Below are 26,627 nucleotides of genomic sequence, written 5' to 3'. Positions count from 1 at the left end.
TGAGCTGTATTTTCCCTCATAGGTGCTTCTGTTTGCTGACAGGATTGATTTTGTTGCTACCTTCTAAGAGTTTGAATTTGTTGTGAGAAATCCTCATGCCAATGATCTTACAGGTATATTCCAACCTAAATGGTGAGCGCTATGAAACTGAGGGTTTTTTTTTTTTTTATTTTGCTTTGAGGAAACAGCCTCAAGATATACCAGGGGAGCTTTAAGTTGGATATTAAGGGAAAATTTCTTCACTCAAAGGGCTGTCCAGCCCTGGCACAGCTGCCCAGGGCAGTGTGGGAGTTCCCATCCCCGGAGGGATTTAAAAGCCGTGTGGATGTGGCACCTGGGGACATGGGGCAGTGGTGGCCTTGGCAGTGCTGGGGGGAGCCTGATGATATTTTCAAAGCTAAACCATTCTGTGATTTTATTCTATGATTCTGCTATGCACTGGAGTGCAATAGCAAGTCTAGGAGGTCTCAAGCTCAAGGTAACTAATTTAACCTTCACAGCCCCTTTGCAAGTAAAGCACCTCTGGGGACTTAAAATGGTCCTTCTGACCCACATCCCTGAAATATTAAGGCTTCCAACTCCTGTTTAAACAGTTTCTGTTTCAATACATGTGAACTTAATTGCCATGGTCTATCTGTGCCTCTTGAGAACAAGGAGAGTGAGGGCCTTAAGTCACTGAGGTGTATTTGCTTTGAGTTATACTGTTTCCTCATCTCATTCCAAATCTGGAAAAAGCTCAACTGCTGGTAACAAACTAGGCCTTACCACCTGAAGGCAGTTTTCCATGTCAAGACAAAGAGAAAGCCTCAGAAAGGTGTTAACTTGTGCCTAACAATTCACTTGTCACGGAGTCCTTGCACTCTGAGGGAGAGGGAAAGAATTAAGCAATAATCAAGCAATAATCTTTTCAATGCACAGCTCTGCTTCCTCATGGGTAGCATCTTTCTTAGCAGGTGAAGTATTCGCAACTATGGCCAAATTCTGTGTTAATTCCTTCACACTAAGTGTCAAGATCCAAAAGATTAGATAATTATCAACAGCAGCATTCTTTATACAGTTTATATTTTGTGTGGAACATGGTAAAACCAAACAGAACTTGCAGCAGTCCTGGAGGATCAGATAAAGGACATTGCATTGTTGCATTTCCTCATATTTGAGCTCTTGACATGAAATTGGGACTCTTGGGGAGAATTATGCACATCAGACACCATCAACAAGAGTGATTCAGGAAGTGGCAGTTGGGCAGTTCGTTTGAATTAGACTTTTGGATAAAATGTGACTCCAAGCAGATGTTTCCAGGTGGCTAGGGCTTGGTTTTGTTTTGTTTTTTTTTTCCTTAAATTTTACTTTTTATTTATTTATGTTTTTGTTTATTTTTTTAATGAATTTTTTCTTGTGAATTATTTTTAATAGTATTTGCTTATTTTATATATACAAATATGTATTTCTTGTCAGAATTTTAAGCACAGTGACATCTCTTTGCTGGCACTGGGAAGGAGGTAGTCCAGGAAAATACCCCAAGATTTCTGCCCAGCGTAAGTGTTTCTTATGAGTCTGGCATCACATGTGTATCAGAAACAGGAGTGAAAAAAGAGTGCTTGAAAAAAAAATAGGTGATCTGAATAGCATTTATTTGATGTAAAGACAAAAAAAAAAAAAAAGAGAAAGGTTTCAGTAATGAGATAAATTAGTTCTGTTAGCAAAGACAGTGTTTTGAACGATAATGGGAAAAAGCATAATATGCGTGTTCTGACTGACTTACATGTCAAATCTCCAAATAGCTGTTAACATGGGAAGAATAAATTCTCCAGATAGTGTAAAATGTAGAATTAATTCTGAACGATGTGCAAAATCTTTCTAAATGGCTGGGACATGGCCTTAATCTTTGGTTGTTTTTCAGTTCTGTGCATATGATTTCTTTATGGTACTGCCAAAATGTCCCTGTTGCTCAGCAACAGCAGGCTGGAATACCACCAGTCAGAGGAAATCTGCTGATTTACACTGGACATAAATTATGTTCTCTTATTCGGGTGCACATTTTGACATGAGTGAAAGCGGCCTTTGTAGATTTGCCTCTCCGGGCATGGTCCTGGGTGGGAGATCTCAGTTCAGACATTAAAATACCCTTTTACATTATGTTTTGGTAAAGCATAGAAACAGAGAATGGTTTGGGTTGTGCTGGACACCTAAAGGTCATCAGTCCAACACCCTACAATGAGCAGGGACATCTTCCACTACACCAAGTGGCTCAGAGACCTGTCCAACTGGACCCTGACTTTTTCCAGGGATGGAGCATCCATCATATCTCTGGGAAACCTGTGCCAGTGCCTCACCACCCTACCCATAAAAAGTTTCTTCTTTTTATCTGGTCAGAATTGATCCTCTTTTAGTTTAAAACCATTGCCCCTTTTCCCATCGCAACAGGCCCTGATAAAAAGTTTGTCCACATCTTTCTTAAAGAGATCTTTAAGTACTGAGAAGCCACAATAAGATCTGCCCAAAGCCTTCTCTTGTGCAGGCTCTCCCAGCCTGGCTCCAGAGCAGAGGGACTCCAGACCCCAGGGCATCTCTATGGCCCTCTGGTCCTGCTCCAGGTATGTTCTAGATAGAACACGACCTCATCTAACCCCAGTCTGGGGGCCTGTCCAGCATCTCCCTAGGAATGAATCACTGCCTGGTCTGGAGGAGGATTTTGTAGCTCTGCTTACAGCTCTGTTGGCCCAGTGCTATGCCTTGGGCTGATCCTGCCTCCTGTGCAGAACTTGCACCTTGTTTAAGAAGGTTTGATGCAGCAAAATGCCAAAAGACCGAGAGAGCTGGAGGTGTTCATCCTGGAGAAGAGAAGGCTCTGAGGAGACCTTAGAGCCCCTGCCAGTGCCTAAATGGGCTCCAAGAGAGCTGGAAGAGGATTTTGGCTAAGCCTCAAATGGCAGGACAGGGGGAATGGCTTTACACCAACAGAGGGCAGGGTTAGATGGGGTGTTAGGAAGGAATTCTTCCCTGTGAGAGTGGTGAGGCCCTGGCACAGGTTTCCCAGAGCAGCTGTGGCTGCCCCTGGATCCCTGGAAGTGTCCAAGGCCAGGTTGGACAGGGCTTGGAGCAATGTGGGATAGCGGGAGGTGTCCCTGCCCATGGCAGGGAGGTGTAACAAGGACCCTTTCAACCCAAATAATTTTGTTATTCTATGATTCTGTGATAAGCACAAAGAGCAGAACTTAAAAGTTTCCTATGCATCCCACACACACTGATTTAAAAATTTTGTTTTCCTATGTCTTCTACACTACTTGTCTAAGAGGTAACCTATCTTTGGGAGAACTTAATGATAACAAATAGAGAGGAACTTATACCGAACTCAAAAAAGTATGAATGTTTGTTTGAGAAATTAACCCCACAGAATATTATGTAGATATTTATTAAGTAAATCATGGAAATGCTACATTTTACAAGTGAGTGTCAGTCATACAGAAATACTGTTGAACATCTGAAAACCTAAAACTTCACCAGAAGATACTGCCAACAGTTCATCACAAATATTTTACACTCAGAACTTTGTGATGTATGCAAAAATACATGGTTTGGGGGCTTTTTTCCCTTCCCAAACTCAAAAATAATGTTAGATTTTATTTCACCTGCTACAAGAAAAACAGGTTTCGATTTGCTTTTCCTGGAGTGATGTCACTGCGTGTAGGCTCCTGTCAGCTGAACGACCTGAGCATATGCAATATTTTTGGTGAAGGTATCAGCTTCAACATGAGACAGAGTATGTCAGTGAGCCAGGCAGAAAGGTGGCACAGTTAATGCCTGTTGAGGTGATCAGCACTGCTGGGTGCAAGGCCAGCTTCCCCCTTCCCTACCTGCGTACCCTGGGAGCCTGGACAGAGGCGGCACATGGCTGGTGTCCTGCAGAGCTCTGCTGGAGTGGTCCTCAAACATCCCCTTCCCACTGTGAGGCAGAGAGAAATGGCAGAGCAGCAGCTTCACAGAATCACAGAATTGATGCCAAGGCCACCACTAACTCATGTCCCCAAGTGCCACAATCTCAAGGCCTTTAAAACCCTCCAGGGAGGTGGACTCCAGTGCTGCCCCAAACAGCCTGTTTCTAGGCTTGATAACAATTCCTATGAAGATATTATCCGTAATATCCAATTTAAACCTCCCCTGGCACAACTTGAGGCTGTTTCCTCTCATCCTGTCCCTGTTCTCTGGGAGCAGAGTCTGAGCCCCCCCGGCTGCCCCCTCCTGTCAGGGAGTTGTGCAGAGCCACAGGGTCCCCCCTGAGCCTCCTGAGCTTTAACAGCAGGCTGGGACAGTACAGCATTTTGCTGTTTGATATTCGTGGGCTGAGGGAGGCAGTGTAGGGAGAAAGGTTAAGAACAGCTCAAATTAGTTCTATCTGTGCATTGACTGAACAGACCCATTTTATTGCATAGAAAAGGGGCAGCAATGACTCTCTTGCTGTCCCCTCCTTTGCTAACCCATCACCAAGTTCAAGTATTAAGAGAAATCATGAGATTAAGACAAAAATCACAAAAATCATGTCCGTCTTATGTTTGATGATTGCTAATGAACATCTCTCTCCACGGGGTTTCAGAGGCCCTCCAGGTAGAATCCTTCACAATCTATTTTTTACTTGGCAAAGGGTGCTCTTTATTCCATTTCTCTGCTACAGTGAAACTCTCTAAGATGCTTTGCTGTCATAAGCTAGTTTTAGCCATTAATTTGAAGTCCCCTCAGATGCTGAAAGATGCTCTTTATTTCTTTACGTCTGATTGCTGTGTCTTCAATTTCACAGAGATTTTTCTTTTCCGCTTATAAGTCATTTTTCCTGCTGCTTATAATTCAAGTGTCTTTTCAGACATGTGTGCTTTAAAATCACTACAGATTGATCTTGGGAAAGATCTTTCCAGCAAAGCACAGTCCTACCTAATAGAAATCTTCTTAATAGAACAAACAGATGCGGTGGAAAAAGTCTCTCCACGCAGAAGGTGGTGTTGGACTTTGTAGCACACAAATCACAGTCTGTTGGGGAAATACCTCGTGCTCTTGCCTTAAAATCTGCTGAGTATCTCTATTCTTGTGTCTCTATGCCTCACAGCAAGACCTCTCATGTTTCTTCATCATCAGATAATAAGCTCGGTTGGCTTCTGGGTAGGTGACTTTGGAGAGTGGCAGCTTTTGGATTGCAGAGTGGTTTGTGGTCATTAGCAGGAATGTCAGCGCAGACAAGCAAAAGGGCCAGGTTCCTGATGGCACCCCAAACTGCAAAGAAAATAACAAACCACCTATTTACTACATGTCTTTGGTTTATTTGAGTAACATTCAGAGCCAGCCACTTTGGAACAGGGTTTCTGAAGCAAGTCTAGACTCGGTTTTACATTGAGTCTTTCCTTAGGGAGACTGAGTTTCTTTATGAGGTCTCAACATTGTGCACTAGCCTGCAACATCTACCAGCTCTGGCGAGAGGGCTGCCTGCCCTTCGTGCATCTGCCATGGTCTTGGGCGGACATGAGGTAGGAATGGGTGGAGATGAGACAGGAGAGTGGATACTGGAAACATTCAGCTTTTCCCTGGGCTTTTATACTGACTGACTTCTGGCAATTGGGAGAATAAGTTAACCCAAATTTAATGTTTCTTTACACATGTGCAGGGCCCTTTTTTCCAATTGCTTCAGGCACAAAGTAAATCTCTGAAAGAAGGGAGATGTTGTAGCAGTCTGCCAGTGCCTAAAGCGGGTCCAGGAGCTGGAGAGGGACTTTCGGCAAGGGCCTGGACAGGATAAGGGAGAATGGCTCTCCTCTTCTAGAGGGCAGGGTTAGCTGGGATTTGGGGAAGAAATTATTGGCTCTGAGGGTGGTGAGGCCCTGGCACAGGCTGCTCAGAGAAGCTGTGGCTGCTCCATCCCTGGAAATGTTCAAGGATAGATGAGGCTTGGAAAAACCCAGTCTAGAGGAAGGTGTCCCTGCCCATGGCAGGGGTAGAACTGGATGAGCTTTAATGTGCCTTTCAACCCAATCTATTCCATGATTTTGTGATCTCATAAGTGTCTAGAGCTGAGCTGTGGAAGTTCATTCAAACTCTGAGGATGGAAAGTGGTACATGATGATTCCAAGTGGCCTGTTCCAGTGGGAATCACACCAACCTGCTGGGCAGAGAGTAACCCCTCTCCCAGACTGTTTCTGCCTTTGCCTGAATTTTTCTCCATGTCTTGGTGTTTTGTCTGGCAAGCCAGGGAAAAATTCAGCGTTGGAAACCAGCCCTTAGCTGATACACTACTTACCACAGACAACATGTGGGTCACTGCTGCTCCCAGGTAGGCACTGAAGAGAGCTGTGAAAAAGAAAGGTAGTTCCTGGTGAGTTCTGTTGCTCATGGAGTAGAACAGCAAGGGCAAACATCCCTCATTCTGCCTTGGGTAGCTCAACCAATGACTATGACCCTTGTCTGGACAGTACCCTGCTAAACCCTTTCCTTAACACTGTGTCCCCTCCAACCTGGAGCTTATGGAAAGGGCAAAACAAACAAACAAGCAAGCAAACAGAAAGAACTGGAGTGATGACAAATGTGCTATGGTATCACAGGCTTTTGAAAAATGCACTGACATGGAAAATACGTAGCTTGATGGATAGGGTTAAATAGGAAAATAACCCTTCCACCCTCATCTGTCCTGCCTCCAGGGCTTGAAGGTAGGTCAATGACATACAGAGCTAAATCTTTCTTATATGAGCACTGAATCAGCAATAGCTTCACTCCCAGCTCACTCTGATATTGAAATTTCATATGGAATTGCCTTATAAATAATTCTTCCGTCCTGCTGTGTTGCCCAGCTCATGCCTTTGATCCATTTGAAGAGAATGGGGAATGTGTACTGTCTAACTACAGCTGCGGACAGATCTTGAGCTCCACTCTTCTGAAAGATTAGGCATGTCCTTCTTCAAAGAAGGAATTTGAGCTGGTATCTATGGCTGGAAGAAACCAGCGTGATTAATCCAGCAATGAATGAACAAACACAATTAATGACTCAAAACAAAGCATCTGATTTCAAAGACCTTAGTTAACACACATCCACTGATCACAGCTCTTGCTTCAAACATAGCTCTTGGCCGAAAATGAAAGCACAGGGTATGTTAAAGCCATGGCTTCAACATCCAGCTTCACCACTCGTCAGCCTCACGTACATCCATCTGCCTGCCTGGAGGTGCTCATCTGGCTCCAGCCCACCTCTGCTGCAAAGGCATCCTGTCTCACTTCAAGGGGAGATGAAAACCTGCCGGATACCTACCACAGGCCATGGCCAGGAGGTGTGTCTGCCAGGTAAGGGCCAAGAACATGCCCCCGATGGCAGCGCAGGACAGGGAACTGTTGTAGCCCCACAGCCCCGAGTAGATTTGGCTAAACGGTGTTGCTAAGCTCAGCCCTGGAAAATAAAGTCAGAGATGTGTCGTTCCTCAGCCAGAGAGATAGAATCGATGGAGAAGTGGCATGAACACAGATTTTCAAGGGTTCTAGCCATCATTTGTAGATGGAGTTGCTGTTTGTAGTCAAGTTGCTACAGTCTAAGGGCTAAGTCATTTTAATTTAGCAGAGTCATGGCAGAATTTCCCTGTTGCTCCTGAGCTGAATTTAGTGATGACTTCAACAAAACATATATGGGACTATGTGTGAATCTTAAGGCCCTGAGGCCTGCACATTCAGGATGATGGCTCTGACTTCCATTGATCTGCCCCTAAAACCACCAGGATACACCCAGAAATTAAGTATTTCATGGTAAAAATTCATCTCAGCACAAAAGACACTAATTTGTTCTGAAGGTTTCTGCCATCATAAAACAGGGTAAGAGAATGGGGAAGTCAATCAAAAGAATTCTTAAAACAGAAGGCTGAATATATTTTGTTTTCAAGCAGCCATTCTCCAATGGGTGAAATACTTGTGATTTTAAGTGCTCCACTTATTGTAGCTCCTGTTTTATTGTCCATGCTTTTATATAAATCTGTGACACAAGCCAAATCATTACCTGCCATCATCCCCACTGCTGAGCCGATCACTGCATGGACACAAATGAGTGGAGAGGAGATAAATAAACCAATCAGGAACATTCCCCCAGCCCAGGGGTTGTCACAACCATAAACCTGACCCACGCCGACTGGAATCGATTGCAGGAGCTGTAGAAATTAAAAAAACAAACCAAACAAGACAATTTGTTATCAGATTTGCAACCTTTTTTTTTTTTTTTTAACTTGTTTTTCTTGGCCAGGCTCATATTTGGCATTTGTTGGATGCAGTCTTTCTTTCTAAGTGGAGCATTTGGACACGTCTCGGGAGACAGCAGGGCATTTCCACTGGGTTTCCCCTTCAATGAAAATGAGTCATGGCTTGTTCCCTAGCCCTGAGCTCCTCTGTCAGGTTTTTGCTCTAAGATCAAGAGTAAATATTTTGTGAAAGGGTTTAATCATCCTCTTTACATGTGCTGCTGACTTGACCATTTTTACATATCCATATGGACCTTGACAGGGAATCTAGGGGATGGTTCCCTTGGGATCCACTAGGAATATGAGCAGGAGTTGCTGGGCTGGTGGGACAGAACCCAGATTGGTCACAGCTTAGAGGTGGTTTTGAGGCACTATTCTGTATATAGTCCCCATAAAATTATGCACCACGGCAAATGTTCTTTGAGAAATGTCACTTGTGGGTTTCCATTGAGTGTCAATTAACTTCCTTTTCTTAACCACTTCCTGGGAACCTCTTAAAATAATCAGCTGTACCTTAGAAGAAAATAGTTACTCTGGTATCTGTATTGTTTATGGTGTAATGCAGGAAAAGAAAATATTTCTTTGGAAAGGTCCCACTTAAATATAAATTAAAAATATGTCAATGAGTATTTGTACCCAAGCTTATAACCATTCTATCATAGTAATATCTTCTTGCTCATGTCTAATCAGAAAAATGCAATTTTATAAACAGCTTATATCTGAAAAATTAATATTACCCTGTGAGTTAACTGGAATTCTCAGCACAACCTTAGCTGTGGGGAGATGATTAGTATATGCATAGAAATAGAAATGGGTAATTAGATTCAAGAGAGTTTGAAGATTATGATATATACACTTAGATCCAACTGCAAATGAAAAGATCCTCATTTTCAAGCTATCAAAAGTGTTAATTCCTAGAGTAAACCCTTATACTTTGGATAATACCCATCTTCTATATCAAATTTTGTATTGCCAGGCCATAATGCACTCACAAAGGAGGTGGACTTATTGGAGTGAGTCCAGAGGAGACCATGGAGATGCTGCAGGGCTGGAGCCCCTCTGCTCTGCAGCCAGCCTGGGACAGCTGCGGGTGTTCAGCTGCACAAGAGAAGGCTCCAGGGAGAGCTCAGAGCCCCTGGCAGGGCCTAAAGGGGCTCCAGGAGAGCTGCAGAGGGACTGGGGACAAGGCATGGAGGGACAGGACACAGGGAATGGCTTCCCAGTGCCAGAGGGCAGGGCTGGATGGGATATTGGGAAGGAATTGCTGTCTGTGAGGGTGGGCAGGCCCTGGCACAGGGTGCCCAGAGCAGCTGTGGCTGCCCCTGGATCCCTGGCAGTGTCCAAGGCCAGGTTGGACAGGGCTTGGAGCAACGTGGGATAGGGGAAGGTGTCTCTGCCCATGGCAGGGGGTGGGACTGGAAGGTCGTTTAAGGTCCCATCCAACCCAAGCCATAGGAATTTATAAAGGCAGATAATACATTTCTATAGTGTTTTTAATTGTAAGTGAAGGAGACTGTTATCCTGAAGACATCCTACCAATGTGATTTCAGCATCTGCCCAGGTGATATTCGGTGCTGCCGTGGCAGGATGAATGACAGTTGTAGGGAAGAAGAGGTTGTGTGGTCCTGAAGCAGCCAGATAGAGGGTCAAGGCCAAGTTGAAAGGCAAGGTGAGAACAGGCAGGTCCCACTTAGAGAAAACTGCACTTAAAGCGCTGGTGAAAATAGGGCTGAAAGAAGAACAAAATGGTCTCACTAGAAGCTTGTCAGGTAGGCAAAAATCACACCAGAACCACATCCAGCCCTAAACCCATCTCCAGAAAATTTGGTCTATTTAAAATAAACAAAAAAACCCGCTCCCCTCCTCATAACTGTTTAATTTTCTCAGTCTGACTAATCAAATCAGAGATTAGAAAGGGTCACTCCATAAATTTCCTACCCCCTCTAAAGGCAGTTATCAATGTACAAATTCCTGTCATGTTATGTCAATATATATGGTGAATTTGGTGAGCATGAAGGAGACAGGATCCAGCACTTTAAAGGAGTTATTCCCCCACTCAGTCCTAGTGTTTACCTTTTTCTTTTTAGCACCTGAAGTGGACTGAGACTAGGACACCCATGCTGGGTCTGAGTGAGCTGTGAATGTGCCTGTGTGCCCTTGCTAGAGCTTGTGGATCAGCAGTAAAAGCTGACATCAAAGGGACTGTAACACCACATGAACCTCAGGCAGACAAATTACACGTGTGGTTTTAGCAATCTTCAGATAGACATTTTGGGGTCAAAGATCAGGTTTCAACATTTTTTTCTGTCCAAATACCTAGCAGATTATGGTGCCATATATATGAGTAAAATATTAGTAGTTGTTTGTTTTGATTAGCGTCAACCATCATGTCTAGGGACCACCGAACTGTTTCTGTGCCTGGAGAAGTAAATTTTCATGACATTTTTATATGGTGACTTAAATAGATGAAGCTCTTGTGGTTGATGATGGTAGGAAATGGTGAAAATAATGTTCCTCTTGAAACAGAAATGAATTGATGCATCACAGCAATATGACTCACATTTAGAATATTGAATTACGCATGATCAGCCATTGATTTTTGTTTTCCCCACTGGATTATTTGTGATTATGTGGGTATTTTTATTTGTTTCTGGATTACATCTGAGTTTAAAAGTGTAAATAATGATGCAGATTTAGCAGTGCATATGTGTTAGTTTTGTTCCCTTTCCATTGCTGCCTGCACAGAAATGCAACAGCTCAGTCTCACTTGTGGGGACTCTGGGGCTGGAAGGAGAAGCAGAGGAGACATCTGACTTACCAGGTCATGGACACCAGTGTCACTGGCAGGAGGAGCCACCAGTTGTAGTCATCATCAGCAGAGAAGACGGCCATCAGCAATCCCACCAGGACCCCGTTGTACCCATACAGGCCTGCTGCTATGGCTGATCTGTGTGGAGGGAACAGCTGTCTTGAAATCTTCTCCCCTGAGGATGCTGTGCTCACATCAGCCCTCCCTCCCCACCCAGCTGTGGCTCTGTGTGGGGATGACCTGCTGGGACATGTGATTTTGCACGCTTGGGTTAGCACTTCCCCCTTCTGCAGGTTTATCCACTGTCCCTCTGCACCAGGTGTGGCTGCTGGGAGGATCTGTCTGGTCCTACCAGACCAGATACACAAAATCATAGAAGATTTGGGCTGGAAAGGACCTTAAAGATCACCTTGTTCCAACCCTCTGCTGTGGGCACGGATGCCTTCCACTAAATTCAAGCTTTTCATTCACATCACACATCTAACACATAAATCAGCACTGAAGTGGCTGCTCGAGGTGGAAAAGGATGGACTTACCTGTCCTGACTGAGAATAAGTGCTGTTAAAGTTGAGACAACTGTTCCCACACATCCTGTGAGTGTCCACCATGGGTTCTGCAGCAGGAGGCCAGCAAGGATGACCAGCCCACTGAGGGGATTGTTGACAAACATCACCTGGGATATCCCACGCAGAACCCAGTCAAGGAGCTGGATCATGAGAGGTTTGTCTGGGAAAGATCAAATTAAGTAGTAAAACAAGCCCCCTAAATTCTGCAGATGGTACTGATTTGGGATGTATTTTTGAAACTCAGGGAGAGTTTTGGCAGTGGGACTTGGCACCATGACTGAAGCAATGAATCAACGAGACTGTAAAACCTGACAGGGATTTATTATGGTCTGCACTGAAGTCTTACAGCTGGAAAACTGAGATGAACAGCGAGGTTGCCAGAACCCTGTGTTATAAAGTATCCTGGACCAGATTCATATGAACCAGCTAATTTATGATGTCTGTGGCTCAGATGGCAAATAGTGTGTGTATCCCACTGCTGATTTATTACAGGGACCAAACACACCTACCTATGTGTAATTTAACTTCAGAGTGGCATTAGGCTTGACAGAAACTGCTCAGCTGAAAGGACCTGGAGTGTTATGAAGAATGGCAGAGCACAGAATAACCATCCAGGGCTATGTTCTGTGGGACTAAACTCGCTTTGTACATGGCATGTTGGGAGGTAAATGTCATCTCAGACATCCCCAAGATTTAAACAGTATGTGGATCTCTGCACAAAGCTGATTTCTTCCCCTACAAAATGGACATAAATCAGGGTAGAGGTATTTTCTGTACTACTCTAACTTGAATCACATCCCTGAGAAGTTACTACTCCTTTCATGTACTTTTTATTTGGAATCTGATGTCATTAGTCACGATGAAGTAGGTTTACCTTTTAGCCAGGTTCCAAAATCCTTCATGTCTCCAGTGAGGTAACCCACAGCTCTGCAGAAACTCTTCCCACCTTTGCTCAGTGGATTCTGCTTCACTGGCATTCTTTCCCCCTTGGTTTCTATCTTGACATCAACACAGTTTTCCATGCTGATCTTCTGAACCTTTGGTAAAATGAAAGGGGAAAAAAAAAGAAAGCTCATCACAATGTCTCTTTTTGGTCTGATCTTTACCACATAACTGCTCACCATGTGCTACTTTGGAGCCAGAAAGAGGAAAATCCTTACTCTGAACACCTAATTCTTATGTCTCCATGGGTACATTCCCTCTTCACATGCTCTGTCCTCCCAGATTTCCATGCAGTTATAAGAAGATGTTTCATTTATTAAGTTTCTCTGCTGCTTAACCCATATTTCCAGCTTGAACTTATCCATCAGGCATCAATATTAGGCACCTAAATTCAGTTTCATAATCACCTATTGGGACCAGTTCAACCTTTCTTGTGAGCATGGGCTTAGCCTGGGGTTGTCCACGGTGCCCTATTCCATTACTCACATGCATTCATACATTTCTTTTTCTCATTTGAGCTGTACTTTTAACTGCCCAATCTTTAGAAGTACCCAGCATTGATTCAAGAGTTTAATGCCCAAATTCACAGTTCTTGCTTTCCATTCTGCCTTAGTCATGTCACCTTCTTTTCTGCTGGGACAAGATAGGGGACCACATGTTGGAACATGCGTAGTAAGAAACCCTCAGGGACTAATGAAAAGAACACTTACTGAATTTAGCAGGTGCTATAAAAAGTTTAAATAAGGTAGGGGACTGTTATAGGCCCAGCAAAGGTGTTTAGGCCTAGATAAGGTGTTTGGGGTGCAGGGCTGGGAGATGGGGTGCCCTTTGGGACACACGTCCCTTGGATAAGGAGCTGCCGGAATACCTTTGGCACCTCATACAGCCTAGAAAGGATTATTCAGGCACGTGGATCAGAGGCTTACACCTAACAGTAAAAAACAGTGTCTACAGCCAAATCAGTGTTTGTCTAAGAACCAATTCTAAATAGGAAGTCAGCAAATTAATAAAAAACCCTGTTCCTGCAGCATACTCTGTTTACTGAACTAATTCTTGGTAATTATCCAGCAAACACCAGACAAAGTGTGTTGTTGTGTGAATACAGAACCAGAGGTGCTTCAGGTTTCACTGGTGAATAGCAGCTTGTGCAAGAAGCAGTGAATTTAGGTTGGGAGCTGATAGTCTAAATAGGATGATACAGACACAGAGATCTTGTGTTAGTCCTTGACTCACTCAAAACTTTACTAAAAAACCTCGTGGGCAGCTGGGGGAGAGAACCCATAGTTCAGAAACACAGGTGCTGAGAACTTAAGCTGCTTCACCCCTGGGCATTGCACTTCCAGACCCTCCAGTGTGGTTAATCAGCTCTGGGTCTGTGTAGGGGAATGCCTGGTTAATGCACATCCTGGCCAGTTTCTCACTCTTATGTTACTGGAGGGCTGGTGGTGACCTTACAGGAAGCAGTAAATATTGGCATAAATAAGAAATGGACATTTTCTACCTTCTGGAAGAGCCCAGCTAATACAAGGACAGGTTTCATATGAGAGGTTGATTAGAGGACCAGTATATACAGAAAAGTGTTGAGTTTGGCTTTTGTAGGACATGAAGGTAAGGATTTTAAGGAAGGCAAGAAAAGAAAAGAGAGAAGAGAGAAGAGAGAAGAGAGAAGAGAGAAGAGAAAAGAGAAAAGAGAAAAGAGAGAAGAGAGAAGAGAGAAGAGAGAAGAGAGAAGAGAGAAGAGAGAAGAGAGAAGAGAGAAGAGAGAAGAGAGAAGAGAGAAGAGAGAAGAGAAAAGAGAGAAGAGAAAAGAGAGAAGAGAAAAGAGAGAAGAGAAAAGAGAGAAGAGAAAAGAGAGAAGAGAGGAGAGAAGAGAGAAGAGAGAAGAGAAAAGAAAAGAGAGAAGAGAGAAGAGAAAAGAGAAAAGAGAAAAGAGAAAGAGAAAAGAAAAAAGAGAAAAGAAGAAAGAGAAAAGAAAAAAGAGAAAAGAAAAAAGAGAAAAGAAAAAAGAGAAAAAAAAGAGAAAAGAAAAAAGAGAAAAGAAAAAAGAGAAAAGAAAAAAGAGAAAAGAAAAAAGAGAAAAGAAAAAAGAGAAAAGAAAAAAGAGAAAAGAAAAAAGAGAAAAGAAAAAAGAGAAAAGGAGGAAAGAGCATTGCTGGGGATGGTGTCTTGATGCAGGAAGGCTTTTTTTGGCTCTGTTATAATTCATTATCTTAATTCATTAACCTTTACTTTTTTCATACTTTATTCTGGAATAAGTGAGTTGGATGTACATTCAATTAAATCAAAATTTCCAGCCAAGATAAATGCTCTCCATTTGGTGTAAGTGCATTTACATTTTCCTTTTAAAGGATCTCCCTCTTTATGTAACTTGGGCTTTTGCTGTTGCTAACATGTAAAATGAAGTGCTGCTGCACAGCAGAGTGTTGCTGTGTGACCCATGCTGGCGTTCCCTGGGTGTTTCCCTGCACACTGAGCGAGGAGCTGTTTGCACTCAGGAGTCTGCAGAACAGGGTGTAATGTGCACGTGAAGTGCTGGAGTCACAGCCCAGTCCACTTGCACAGTGGAGGAAAAAATTGATGAATCTGAGGGCCTGAACTCACCAAAACTTGATGTATTGCTTTGCCATTAAAGGCAGTTAAGTGCATGCTTAGGGCAGTGATGCAAGTGTGAGCTGGCCGTGCTCCTCTGCTCTGGGTTTCCATGGGCAGAAATGAAGCCAGCTCACCGCAGTTGGCACGGCAAAAAGACCAGGTGATCTGGTGAGTCACTTGCACTAACCTGTCTCAAACCTGATACTCAATGAATGCCCCGTGTACCAGAGTATTCAGAGTCACAAAGACTGCGGGGTGATCGTGGTTACCTTCTGCCCAGCAGTGCTGCTCAAACTCGTGTTCATTATGTCACAGAATCATAGAATACTTTGTGCTGGAAGGGACCTTTAAAGCTCATCTAGCCCAACCCCCAAGCAGTCCCATTTGATCTAGGGATGTGTCTCTCTGGAGAGGAACCACTGGGAATTCGTCAGCTCTGTAGTACATGTAGCGAGGACAGGACAAGGGACAATGGCTTCAAACTGACAGAGGGCAGGGTTAGATTAGGTATTAGGAAGAAATTTTTCCCTGTCAGGGTGGTGAAGCCCTGTCAGAGATTGCCCAGAGAAGCTGTGGTTGAACCGTCCCTGGAAGTGTCCAAGGCCAGGCTGGACGGGGCTTGGAACCACCTGGGATAGTGGAAGGTGTCCCTGCCCATAGCAGGGGGTGGGACTGGATGAGCTTTAAAGATTCCTTCCAACCCAAACCATTCTGTGATCATTTATGCTAAGGGAGAATGAAATCAGTATTGAACAACCTCCTCACCTGCAGAGCAGCTGGCTGGAAATGAGTGTAGGCCAAGAGAACCTTTGGTTTTGGATGGGGTCTTCATGACACAGTAAAGACCCAGATCCAGCCCCACTGGTTTCATGGCCTCTCTGAATCCCATCCCAGGCACTGTGAGGGGGCTACATCCTGTGTGAGGGGACTGTGTTGTCACCACAGCCCTGAGGCTTTTCCCACCTGTTCAGAAATGCAAAGTATGAAGGACTTGTGTCGCTGTTGTCTCCAGGGACAGTGATAATCACCACGTGGAATTCCAGGAATTATTTCATTAATTATCCCCTCATTTATATAATTTGGTTCGCAGTAGAGAAATGACATTATTGGGTGCTTGACCCTACACCTCCCAGAGTGATTGGCTGAATGCTACGATGCCTATTTCAAAATATTTTCTTCAGTAAACCAAAACAAGATCGTGCAGGTGCAAGAGAAAGAGTTAGTTTACAGAACCGTCTTTCACTGTTTCTCAGCTAAAGCATGAGAAAGGAAAACTTCACAAAATGCTTCAGCAGTGGGAAAATTCCTCTGCTCCTGCTTTTTAGCATCCACAGACTTGCACTACTGCTACTGAGATGCCTGATGAGAGTGTAAAGAAGTAGTGAAGCACTTGGAAACCGGCACCAGCATAATAGCTTTTAGGCATTTTTAGTGATTTTACAAAGCAGTACCTACCATTTATATGCTCAGATTAATGATTTGTTAACACATTACATTGTTTCAGGGCATAGGTGATAGCAGGTATTTAAGAAAGGAGAGAATACAAAAGGTGTCTTATCTCAGAACTGTGGAGATGCTCAGAGAATCTTAACACAGCGAAGTCTGAATATTAATGCAGACTGAAGTGTACATGTTCTGATGGGGATTCCATGTGTGCTGGTCTGCAGCAGGTCTTTTGAAGACCTGCTATTAAAGTTGTGCAAACACATAATTTTCACTGAAAGTGTTATTTTTTCTTAGTGCACAAAGGAAGGAAATGGAAATAATTGCAGAAGGAGTGTTCTGCTGGAACAGACTGCTTGGCTCCCGCAGGGGGGCAGGTTTGGTAGGTTTTTTTTTTCATTCCTGATTTCTACTAGTCTGGGAAAAAGTTTTTTTTTAAAGACTAAGTCCGGTTCTCAGACAGACAGCTTGGAACACACTGCCTCATCTCATGTAAGCTCTGGAGAGGTGTTCCAGTCTTGTAGCGCAAGCTCTCAGTAGTGGTTGGTGTGCAACTGGTGAGATACAGGAGCAGCAGCAGAACCCAGGCAGAGCCAGTCTGAATGCACTTTTCGTCTCAGTGGTGCAAGTGCAAGTGATTTGTAGTGTGCTGTGAGTGCAGAGAAACTACTTAAAACTATTTCCATGGGAAGTGAGAGCTTCCCATGAAACAAAAGAGAACACATAAAAGATGATTCTCTTTTACAAAGATTAAATCATCGCAGGGCCGAGATGTTAATCTATCCTGTTTTTTTAATCATCTTTTCAGAGTTAATAAATGTCCTGTAGCAAAGTACTGACGTTATGCAACCCCGTGTCTCCCTAAATCAATTTTCCTTCCACTTGTGTGCACTTCCTCCCTGTCACGCCATACCCACGCATCTCAGTCATGCCTTGTTAAAGCTGCCGTGGAGCAGGCTCCGTGCTGGGGCTGCACTCCTGCAGCATCTGACCCTGCAAATACTCCTCTATTCACCTGCTGAAGAGGGAAAAGCCTGGCCACACCTTCGTTTTGTGTTGTGCATGGTAAGAACAATGTTGTGCTTGCAGCTGGGAGAGGGACAGTGTCTTTAATTTGGCTAATTAATACTCCCAGGTAATGGGTGCTTCCAAGCTGGACACTGGGCTTTTACCTGTGAAAATGCAGCAAATTTATCTAGTGCTTTCTCTTCTTTCTGGAATTTTCCTCTCTCCCTGCCAAAATTCAGGTTTCTCTGAGGGTTTAATTTATGGTGAGGTATTTGTTTGTCCAAGGACCCGAGGACCTGCTACCGCACAATTGCAGCCATTGTCTCTTGCATTCTCTGAATTGTTGCTGTGAAGTCTGCGGGCAGCCAAGCTCTGTGTGCAGCCTGTTTTTAGAGGAATTCCTGCATCCAAGCACAATAGCAGGAAAGGGCCAGACTCTCAGCAGCTCTAATTCCAGCATAGCCCGTGTAATGTTACTAGGGGTGTAGTAAAGCTGGATTAATATTGTGTTAGGCATAGGAGCACAAGCATGCACAAGCACAATCCTCGAAACAGGTTATAATGCACTTGACCCCCACTGGAAAAAAAGAGTTCAGGTTCTCCCATAGAAGATATATTTCAAAGTATTAGTTCAAAAGAAAGCTTACCCCTCAGATTTAAATATTCATTAAGCCCATATGCAATTCAGTTTTCAGAGATCTGTTTCCCGGGGCAGAGAAATACAGAGACACTATCACATCAACTCTGTATTTTTACTCTCTGGGCATTTTCATTTGGCAGAATGGAAAGGCAGTAAAAGGAAATGTTAAAGAGTTCTGGCTATTTCTTTTTCTCTTTTTCTTTTCTCCTTCTCCTCCAAGGTTCAGCAGCCTGGGCTAAGCAGTACTATTAAATCCTCACCCCGCTAGAAGGTTGTTGATAACTGATATTCTTGTTCCCCTCCTGAGCTTCAGATGTTCTCCTTCAGCAGGATTGCTCAAATGCTGCTTGCCAGGTGTTTTGAGGGAGAGGAAAGACCCAAGTAAGTCAGTAACATCGTGCATTAGAAGGAAAGAACAGAGTGCTCTTACCTCTCTGATGAGCTCAGGAGTAGCTGTAGGTTTGCTGGCTAGGACAGAAGTAGGGAAAAAGAAAATGTCCCACCAGCTTATATAGGCTAGCATGGCTCCTGTCCTGATATTACTGATTTGTTTCTCCTCCCACTTGGAGAGCTCCAAGTGAATGTTAAGAAGGTTCCCCTTTGAATTCTCCACCTTTCCTCTTGCTCTCTCCTGGGTCTCTTGCCAACAGTCTATCCAAATGTCCTCTTCCCTGATGTGGTTTTCTAAAAATTATTTTATTTTATTTATTTTTTAAAATTAATTCTCCTTTAACTCTGCCTTATCTCCTCCTCTACCACTTAAAAGGACTGAGGGCTTTAAAATGGACTTTCAGTGTACCTGAGCTTGACCTCTCCAGCATTATCCTCCTTATCCAGCACAACTTAGCATCTTTCCCTATCAAAATTCTGACCTGGGAATGTACAACACAGCATTTTGTGTTCAGCAGCCTGTCAAGTTTTCCTGTTTCTGGGTAGTTTTCAGAAGCAATAGTCTGTTAATGAAATGCAGTGAAAGACCTGGTGATCTTCCATTGTTTAATTGATTTTTATCAATTAGTTGAGAAATTCAAGGGGTATTTTTCTTTCTTTTCCTTTTTTAATTTTTTTTTTTTAACCTGTCCTCCCTACCCTGCTGGAGGAATCTGAAATATCAGAAGTGTGGCATATTTGAGAGGTTTATAAGGCTGTGAAAGTGCTGCAAAAGGCAGAGAAGAGGCTGGAGAGGGTAGTCTTGAAGAGTAACATAGGAGAAAGGGCAGAGAAGGAGCTGGTGAACTTAAGGGACCTTTTAGGCTAATTTAAGCCATAGTAAATTTAGGACTCTTTCCCAGTGATGGCTGAGAGAAGCAACCTTGCAAATTGAGCTGGGTGCTGGAGAGAATGATTTATTGTTGAACCAGAACCCATCTAAACTTTATGGCTTTGCCTCCTCCTGCCCTGTGGAAACAGTCTCAGCATGCACATGAGCTGGAGTGACTTTATTCTCACTGTGCTCATTCCCAGGGTGCATCTCTTTTGATGGAGATGTTTTTAACAGCAGACTGCAATTTTTTCTCCCCTAAGAGGAGGGCATCTGATACAAGCTGTCAGCTCAGCATTGCTGCAAGAGCCAGTCTTCCTCTGATCAAATAGGCAGCAGCTCTTGTGAGTGAACCAGACACTGCCATCCTATTCCTTTGCACCCAGTAGAACATGAAATTTTGCAGGGGAAGCTGCTTCACATGTGCAGTCCACATATTTTCCCCTTACAATTAATTTCTCCTTGGGTTGCCTTTGGTTTCTTACTGGCGAGATGAACCCTTGCATGTACAGAGAAGGGAAATGCGTTGGGTAATTTGGATGGGAGAGCCTCACAGGAGGTCTGTTCAGACTGAGTTTTAAGCTTCACACCTCTCATGTTTCAGGGATGCCCAGGCCTGGCTTCAAGCTGTTTAAAGCAACATCTTTTCAGCTCTCCCTCCAAGGGGTGCAGCACAGAGTGCAGACGGGGCTCACTCCTGGGCTGTGCTGCTTCCACCTGTGGAGCTGTGGGGTATTTCTTTCCTCCAGGGAATCACAGATTCACAGAATATCCTGAGTTGGAAGGGACCCACAAAGGTCATTGAATCCAGCTCTTAAGTAAATGGAATACAGGGAATGAACCCACAACTTCAGTGATATTGGCACCATGCTCTGACCAACTGAGCTAATATCAGGGTCACAGAATCCCAGAATGGTTTGGGGTGGAAGAGACCTTTAAGCCCATCTCATTCCACCCCCTGCCATGGGCAGGGACACCTTCCACTACCCAGGTTGCTCCAAGCCCCGTCCATCCTGGCCTGGAGCACTGCCAGGGATGGGGCAGCCACAGGCAGGGCCTGTGCCAGGGCCTCGCCACCCTCACAGGGAACAATTTCTTCATAATATCTGAACTCAACTGCTCTCTGTCAGCATGAAGCCACTCCCATCTGTCCAGTCACCACATGTCCTGGTACAAAGGAACCAGATTCAGGACCTCTCTGTCTGATTCTTGTGCCTTAATGGAGTATTTGACGGGTTGGAGTGACACAAAAAAGGCACTGGCTGGCAGGTCAGTGATGGATGTCTTGGAGAGGTGTATTGTTTAGATTATCAGGGCTGGTTAATAAGTAACAGGATCACAGTCTGCTGATGCCTGCGTGGGAATGAGGTCCCTGGCAGCAGCCTGCTCTGGGCTAGAGGCAGAGCAGGGAAGATCTCCAGTGCCATGTGACGAAATCACTGGATCCCAGGTGCAGCCAGCTCCTGGAGAGGAAGGATGAAAGAATACCTGCCTGCAGCTGTGTGCCCTAGGCAAAGCACTCCTGGTTGCCTGAGGACTGAGATTCCCTCTGTATAGGATTGATGTGGAAAGGTGGGAATGATAGAAAACCTCCCAGGTGTAACTCAGTGCCAATTCCGGTGCCCATCACTAACGTCCAGGGTGGGCCACTCAAGGATGTAGGTATCCTTTGGGGTTCAAGGTGGGAAGACTGGAGCAGCAATGGCCATTCCTAGGCGAAAGGATTGCGATGTGCCATGTGCTTGTCACATAGCTGTCACCTATCACCTGCCTGGGAGTGGGCCACCAGCTCTGGGTGACCATGTAAATGTGTGCAAATTGAGCATGCCGGTAGCACAGAGGACTAGAGAGCTGCCTCTTGATTTTAGGCATGTGCGAAGACCGCTTGGTGCTGAGGACAAGGCAGCTGGTGTTGGTGTCTGGCAGCTAAGCTTAGGAGGTCTAAATCTGTGACTTACCTCATCAGTTCTCTGCTGGCAAAGCTGTTGAATGTTTCTTCTTCTGTGCTCTGAGGGAAGGTGTCTCTGAGAACATCCCTTGGACCAAGCCCAGTGCTTGCCATGGTCAGAGCAGGGGCTGGTCATTGGATCTCAACCAGACGCAGCACCAGAAAAATGCTGAATGATCCCTGACTGGTTTAGCTTGCCGGGCAGGAGCTGTCTGGCTGCATTAGGTGGGTACAGAGCTTGAACTGGTCAGCTGTGCCCGGAAAGATTCTAATGGCCCTAATTCAGCTTCACACACTTTGGCTTCACTCCTCTCTCAAGGCTCAGTGGCCTTGAAGAATTAAAATTACTTGGTAGCAGATTGCCTTTAACTGCTGTTTTTGTCTGTGCTTCTTGACTCAGGTTTTACCAATGGGACTAGGTCTGCTCAGGGAGCTACATCAGCTCTTGGACTCCAACAAGTGCTTTAAAATGGTGTAAATCCGTGTGTGGAGCTTTGCAGATTGCTAAACCCTGAGTCCTGGTCTGCCTTTGCTAGACTGGGTGTGAATATGTGATATGTGACCAGAGTTGTGAGTGAACGGGAGGGATCCCCTCCCTGGCAATTTTGACAACATTCCTCCTAATGGTGCCCAGGGAGATACTGGCTATCTTGCTTCAAGGACACCTTGCTGGACTGTGGTCACCTTGGTGACCACCAGGACCCTCCAGGCCTCTTCTGTCATGCTGCTTTCCAGCTGGATGTCCACCAGCATGTATGGATGGAACTGTTCCTCCCCAGGTGTAGGACTCTGCACTTCTTCTGAAACTTCAAGGGGTTCTTGTCAGCCCATATTTTCCAGCCTACTGAGGACCCTCTGGATGCCAACACAGCCTTCTAGTATACCCAACACTACTCCCAGATTTGTGCCTTCCCCAAATTTGCTGAGAGTGCACCCTGCTCCGACATCCTGGTTATTAATTAGGAAGTTAAACTTATTACACCTGGGTTACCCCAATAATTACTGGCCTCTACTTGTAATTTGTGCCAGTGATTATAACCCTTTGAGCCCAATCATTCAGCCAATTTTCAGTCCAACTTGCTGCCCACTTATCTAGCCCATACTTCATTAACTTGTCTGTGAGGATGTTATGGAAGAGAATGTCAAAATGAGGTGATGCTCCAAATCGGCTACAGTGAGGTAAGGGACCTTTGCAGCTCATCTGGGCTGAATATGATCAAACCTAATGTTTCACTTCCAGAATTATTGCCAGTCTGTGGCTCCTCTGGAGGTGTGTGGAGAGCTGGCAGTGGTAATAGAAGTATGGCAGGAGTGGGAGAGATCCACACAGTGCATTGAGGGTGAGTGGTGCTCAGCCCAGGTCCTGGCTGAGGACACAGCTCCTCTGGCCAACTATGGACTGACCTGTCCCACAGCCAGAGTACCTGGAGGAGCAAGGCTGCCCCCATCAGCGTCCGTGGCCACATTGCTTTTTATCTCGTTCCTACGAGCGAGTGAAGAGTGGAAAAATCTGTTTCAACACAGAGCACCACAGGGTCTGTCACAATCTTGGACTTGTTTGCTGAGGGAAATAGTTTTGGGTGCATACAGGGTGGCTCAACAGCCGAGTTGGTATGGGCAGCTTCTATCCCTGCATTTTGGCCCGTAAAATTCTCTAGAGAAAGCTGCTGTTTGGCATTCCTCTGAGTGGCAGTGGGACGGGGTTGGGTGAGTGGCTGGAGCAGAGCACTGGCTTCTCCGGTGTCCGTCTCCCTCTCGTGGTGTGACTCCAGCACAGCCACATGTGCAGCTTTGGAAATCGCAGCGGATCTCCCGTTTCAGAGGGCTCACAAGCAGCAGTTCCCTGGCCCGGGCACAGCCCAAACTCCTTGTGCTTTGAACCTATCTGCTCTTGGTGATGTATGCTCCCAAAATTGTCCTAATGCACTCACATCAGTGCCCTCTTCTGCCTGCTTTCTCTGGAGACCCACTGTCTTCTCTGTCCACCTTGACAAGCTCTCATGACTCACCTTCTCAGCCCGTGCAGCTCCAAGAGTGCATAAGTGATATCTGGAAACCAGCTTATTGATTAAGAGCAACAGTCTCTGTATCCTGGGAGAGGGTGAAGAGTGGGTTGTAGGTGTCTTACAGCTAGAGTAGTGTGGAAAAAAGCTCTGCTCTGTGATGGCAAGTAGGTGCCAGCTTCAGGCAGAGGTGCAGACTCTCTTCCTGCAGGCTGATGCTCTGAGTGCTGGGGTAGAAAACAACTCCTCTATTTCAGCTGCAAGTTTTTCAAGGTATTTGTTCAAAATGCTGCTACTAGTAGGAGTGGGGAATTGTTTGGAAAGGAACTAGTTAGCCAAGGCCAACACATGCAAAGGACCGGAGGTTCAGCAGCTTGGGGATGAGGACCTGACTCCTGGAACCATCCCATTCACCAAGGTAGAAGTGCCCATGGTGTCCAGCTCAGGAAATGTGTCTGAGGCTCCAGGAAAGCCAGGCAGCCATGTGTGTCATGAAACCCAGTGAAACACAGGTCAAAGAAAAGCCTAGTGCGTTGCTCTGGCAGGTTCCACTTGTTTGGTTTTGTGTCCCCTTCCCTTTTTCCAGCCAGCTGGATCATTTTTCCCACCAGCCATGGACATTTCTCTGGGCTGGCCTGGATGCCTGTGGAGATGAGATTGAGTCGCAAGCCCTGGGACTCAGGAGCTGAGAGAGAGAAAAGCTCTCTGGTTCCTGCACGAGTCTGAAGCCCAGGGCTGTTTGTTTTTCTGGTCATCTCTAGCGTGGCAGACTGAATCAGCCCTATTAGAATCACAGCATTACAGAATTGTTGTTCAGAGAAGACCTTTGAGATGATTGAGTCCAGCCATTATATTGAAACAATCTGAAATACTGGAGGGGTTTGGAAGCCCGAGGTTGACTGTATTGCTGTATTTCAGTAAAGATGGGAAAATGAAACTCAAATAATTCTAAGTTTCAACTTCAAACCCCTAACCTGTTCTCCTGGCTCCAAGGAAAAGCCCAAATTCAAAGAGGCTCCTTTTCCAAATCTACCTCAAGGCAGCAGGATCCCGTTAGAAATGCCAAAGCTGGTCAGACTTGCCTCTTTTTTATGACACAAGGCAAGGTGTTTTTCTGCTTCTTCATTCACTTTTTCAGTTTCAGAATCAATTCACTTAACTTCCCTGCATCTACTCTCAGCTTAATAAACTTCCCCACCTGTTGGGGTCCCTCCCCCGCTGTGTAGCCCTGGGAGAGGGGCCCTGAGGGCACAGACACGGGGCTTCCCTGTCCCTGCTCAGCCTCGTTCCCATTGGTTGGTTTGTGTTCCCTGCGCGGGCAGAAGGACCCTTGGTCCCGTGACTGGAACAGTTCCCCAGCAGAGCCCCAGCCATGCGGCTGGAGAAATAAACATCTCTGAAACAGCTATCAAGAATCTGTCTGTCCATATATATTTCCTTTCCACGGGACTCCTGGTTTGATATATGCGTGTTGCAGGATCCCCACTGCAACAAATGGTGGAGATTTGTGAGCAGAACGATCCCCGATCCCTAAGTGACTGATTTGTGTGAGTAAACCCTGGAAACTTTGGATTCCTCTTCTTGGTTTTGTTTTGCTATTCCGTATCTAAACTATGGAGGAACCGTGGGAAGACTCTTGGCTCTCAGAGCCACATATGGACATTTATCTTAAACTTAAAATGATTCTTGAACAACGATTTGTAAATTTTAGCTTGATTCAAGCTCAAAAAGAACTGAAACACTTCCTGGCATGGTTGTTTAAGAACTTTTTCTATGTTTCTTGGGATTTAATTCTTACGAAGGGCTTTTGGAAAACCGTTTGGACACAGTTAATACTGGAGTCAAAATATATGCCGATGGAAGAATATTTTCGTGAATATTATTTAGTTACCGAGACTGTTGAGCAATGTCAGCTGTGTCCTGGCGAAGGGAAGCCTGGTGCAGGGACCGTGCGGCCCAGGCCACGTGCACCGAGCGCTCTGCGAGCAGCAGCGAGGCAGTTCCCGCGCGCGGGCGGAGCCACGCGAGCCGCAGTGTCGGTGGCGGAGCGAGGCGCGGCGGGAGCAGCGGGACCCGGCGGTGCCTGCACGGCCCTGCGCAACGCGTGGTGGAGTGAGCCCCGTGAACGCCCGACCGAGAGGGGCGGCGCGCGGGCAGCGGCGGGCGGCGGTGCCGGTGGAGCGGAGCCGCGCCCAGCTGAAACGCGCGCTGGAGCAGGGCACGGGGGGGTCATCGCTCGGGGACCCGGCCGAGATGTGGGTACAGCACCTGGCAGCGGCAGCGAAGCTGCGACCAGAGGAGGCGACGCACGGAGAACTGAGCGGCGCGGCCCGGCCCGGCCCACGCAGCCCTGAACGCGACCCCGGGAAGAGCGCGCAGGCACCAGCAGCCCTGACAATTCCAACACGGGAGCGACCGAAGGAGAGAGCAAAGACGCAGCGAGACAGAAAACAGCAGCCACTCGGAAAAAGGAAAAGATCATAGTAGCTAAGACCTTAGGGATAGTAAAATGGTATAATGTTAAGCAAAATTATGGTTTTATAACAAGGTGTGACAACCAGCAAGACATATTCGTGCATAGAACTGCTATTAAAAAGAATAACCCTGAAAAATGCATCCCAAGCTTGGGAGATGGAGAGGTGATGGAATTCAAAATTATACGAGGTAGAAAAGGGTTACAAGCATCGCAGGTCACTGGGCTTGATGGTGTTACTGTAAAAGGCAGTATATATGCAAAAAATCGTAGTCATGTTAGACAATATCTCCATTGTAAACCCCCCCTACAGTCTCCCTTTCCTAATCCCACCTTTCCCTTTTACCCTATGTCTTATTACCTCCAGTGTATTCCCAATCCGTTTTTTCACCCATGGTTTCCCTCACAAAACCATGCATTTGCAAATTGTTTCCCCACAAATCCCTTTCCAATGCCGAGTGGGGGATGAAAAAGGGGAGGGAAGAAGTTAAACCCTCTCCTGCCTCAGTTTCCCCACAAAGCATGCTCAGAGAGTTCTGTCTCCCTTCTGTCAGCCCTAAGATGTTCCACAGAATCTGTTTGGACATTTAAAGACTCAGGAGGGTGGCTTGTTTTGTTTTGAAACTGTTCTTGTTATGTTTATCCAGTTGTTTTCATTCTCCTTTTATTAAAATAAAACGGGTGAGGTGTTGGGGT

The 26,627-nt window shown here is 45.4% G+C and overlaps 1 protein-coding gene across 2 annotated transcripts; it reads right to left on the bottom strand.

Annotated features, from left to right (window-relative positions):
* Window positions 1–4,210: 4,210 nt before the first annotated feature.
* On the bottom strand, window positions 4,211–21,631 carry LOC116438417 (urea transporter 2-like). Of its 2 annotated transcripts, none has more exons than XM_032097307.1 (9): window positions 21,466–21,631; window positions 12,496–12,658; window positions 11,592–11,781; window positions 11,065–11,193; window positions 9,783–9,975; window positions 8,012–8,159; window positions 7,280–7,414; window positions 6,278–6,327; window positions 4,211–5,259 (listed from the first exon to the last, which is right to left on the bottom strand). In XM_032097307.1, the coding sequence occupies exons 1-9, from the start codon at window positions 21,589–21,591 to the stop codon at window positions 5,083–5,085; spliced, it is 1,311 nt and encodes a 436-aa protein (XP_031953198.1). In that variant the 5' UTR covers window positions 21,592–21,631; the 3' UTR covers window positions 4,211–5,082. The 2 variants fall into 2 exon arrangements, with proteins under 2 accessions (XP_031953198.1, XP_031953199.1); XM_032097308.1 differs by lacking the exon at window positions 21,466–21,631 and adding an exon at window positions 18,677–18,795.
* Between the last annotated feature and the right edge of the window lie 4,996 nt (window positions 21,632–26,627).

Source organism: Corvus moneduloides, chromosome Z, assembly GCF_009650955.1.
Source record: "Corvus moneduloides isolate bCorMon1 chromosome Z, bCorMon1.pri, whole genome shotgun sequence".
Lineage (NCBI taxonomy): Eukaryota > Metazoa > Chordata > Aves > Passeriformes > Corvidae > Corvus > Corvus moneduloides.
This window is presented reverse-complemented; position numbering and strand designations above follow the sequence as displayed.

Excerpts from the sequence above, each read along its gene's own strand:
- LOC116438417 (XM_032097307.1), bottom strand. The coding sequence starts at position 21,591 with ATGACCAGCCCCTGCTCTGACCATGGCAAGCACTGGGCTTGGTCCAAG. Across the intron at positions 11,194-11,591 it reads CTTATTCTCAGTCAGGACAG|ATCAGCCATAGCAGCAGGCC; the intron begins GTAAGTCCATCC and ends CCCTCCACACAG. Across the intron at positions 6,328-7,279 it reads CCTCCTGGCCATGGCCTGTG|CTCTCTTCAGTGCCTACCTG; the intron begins GTAGGTATCCGG and ends TCTTTTTCACAG.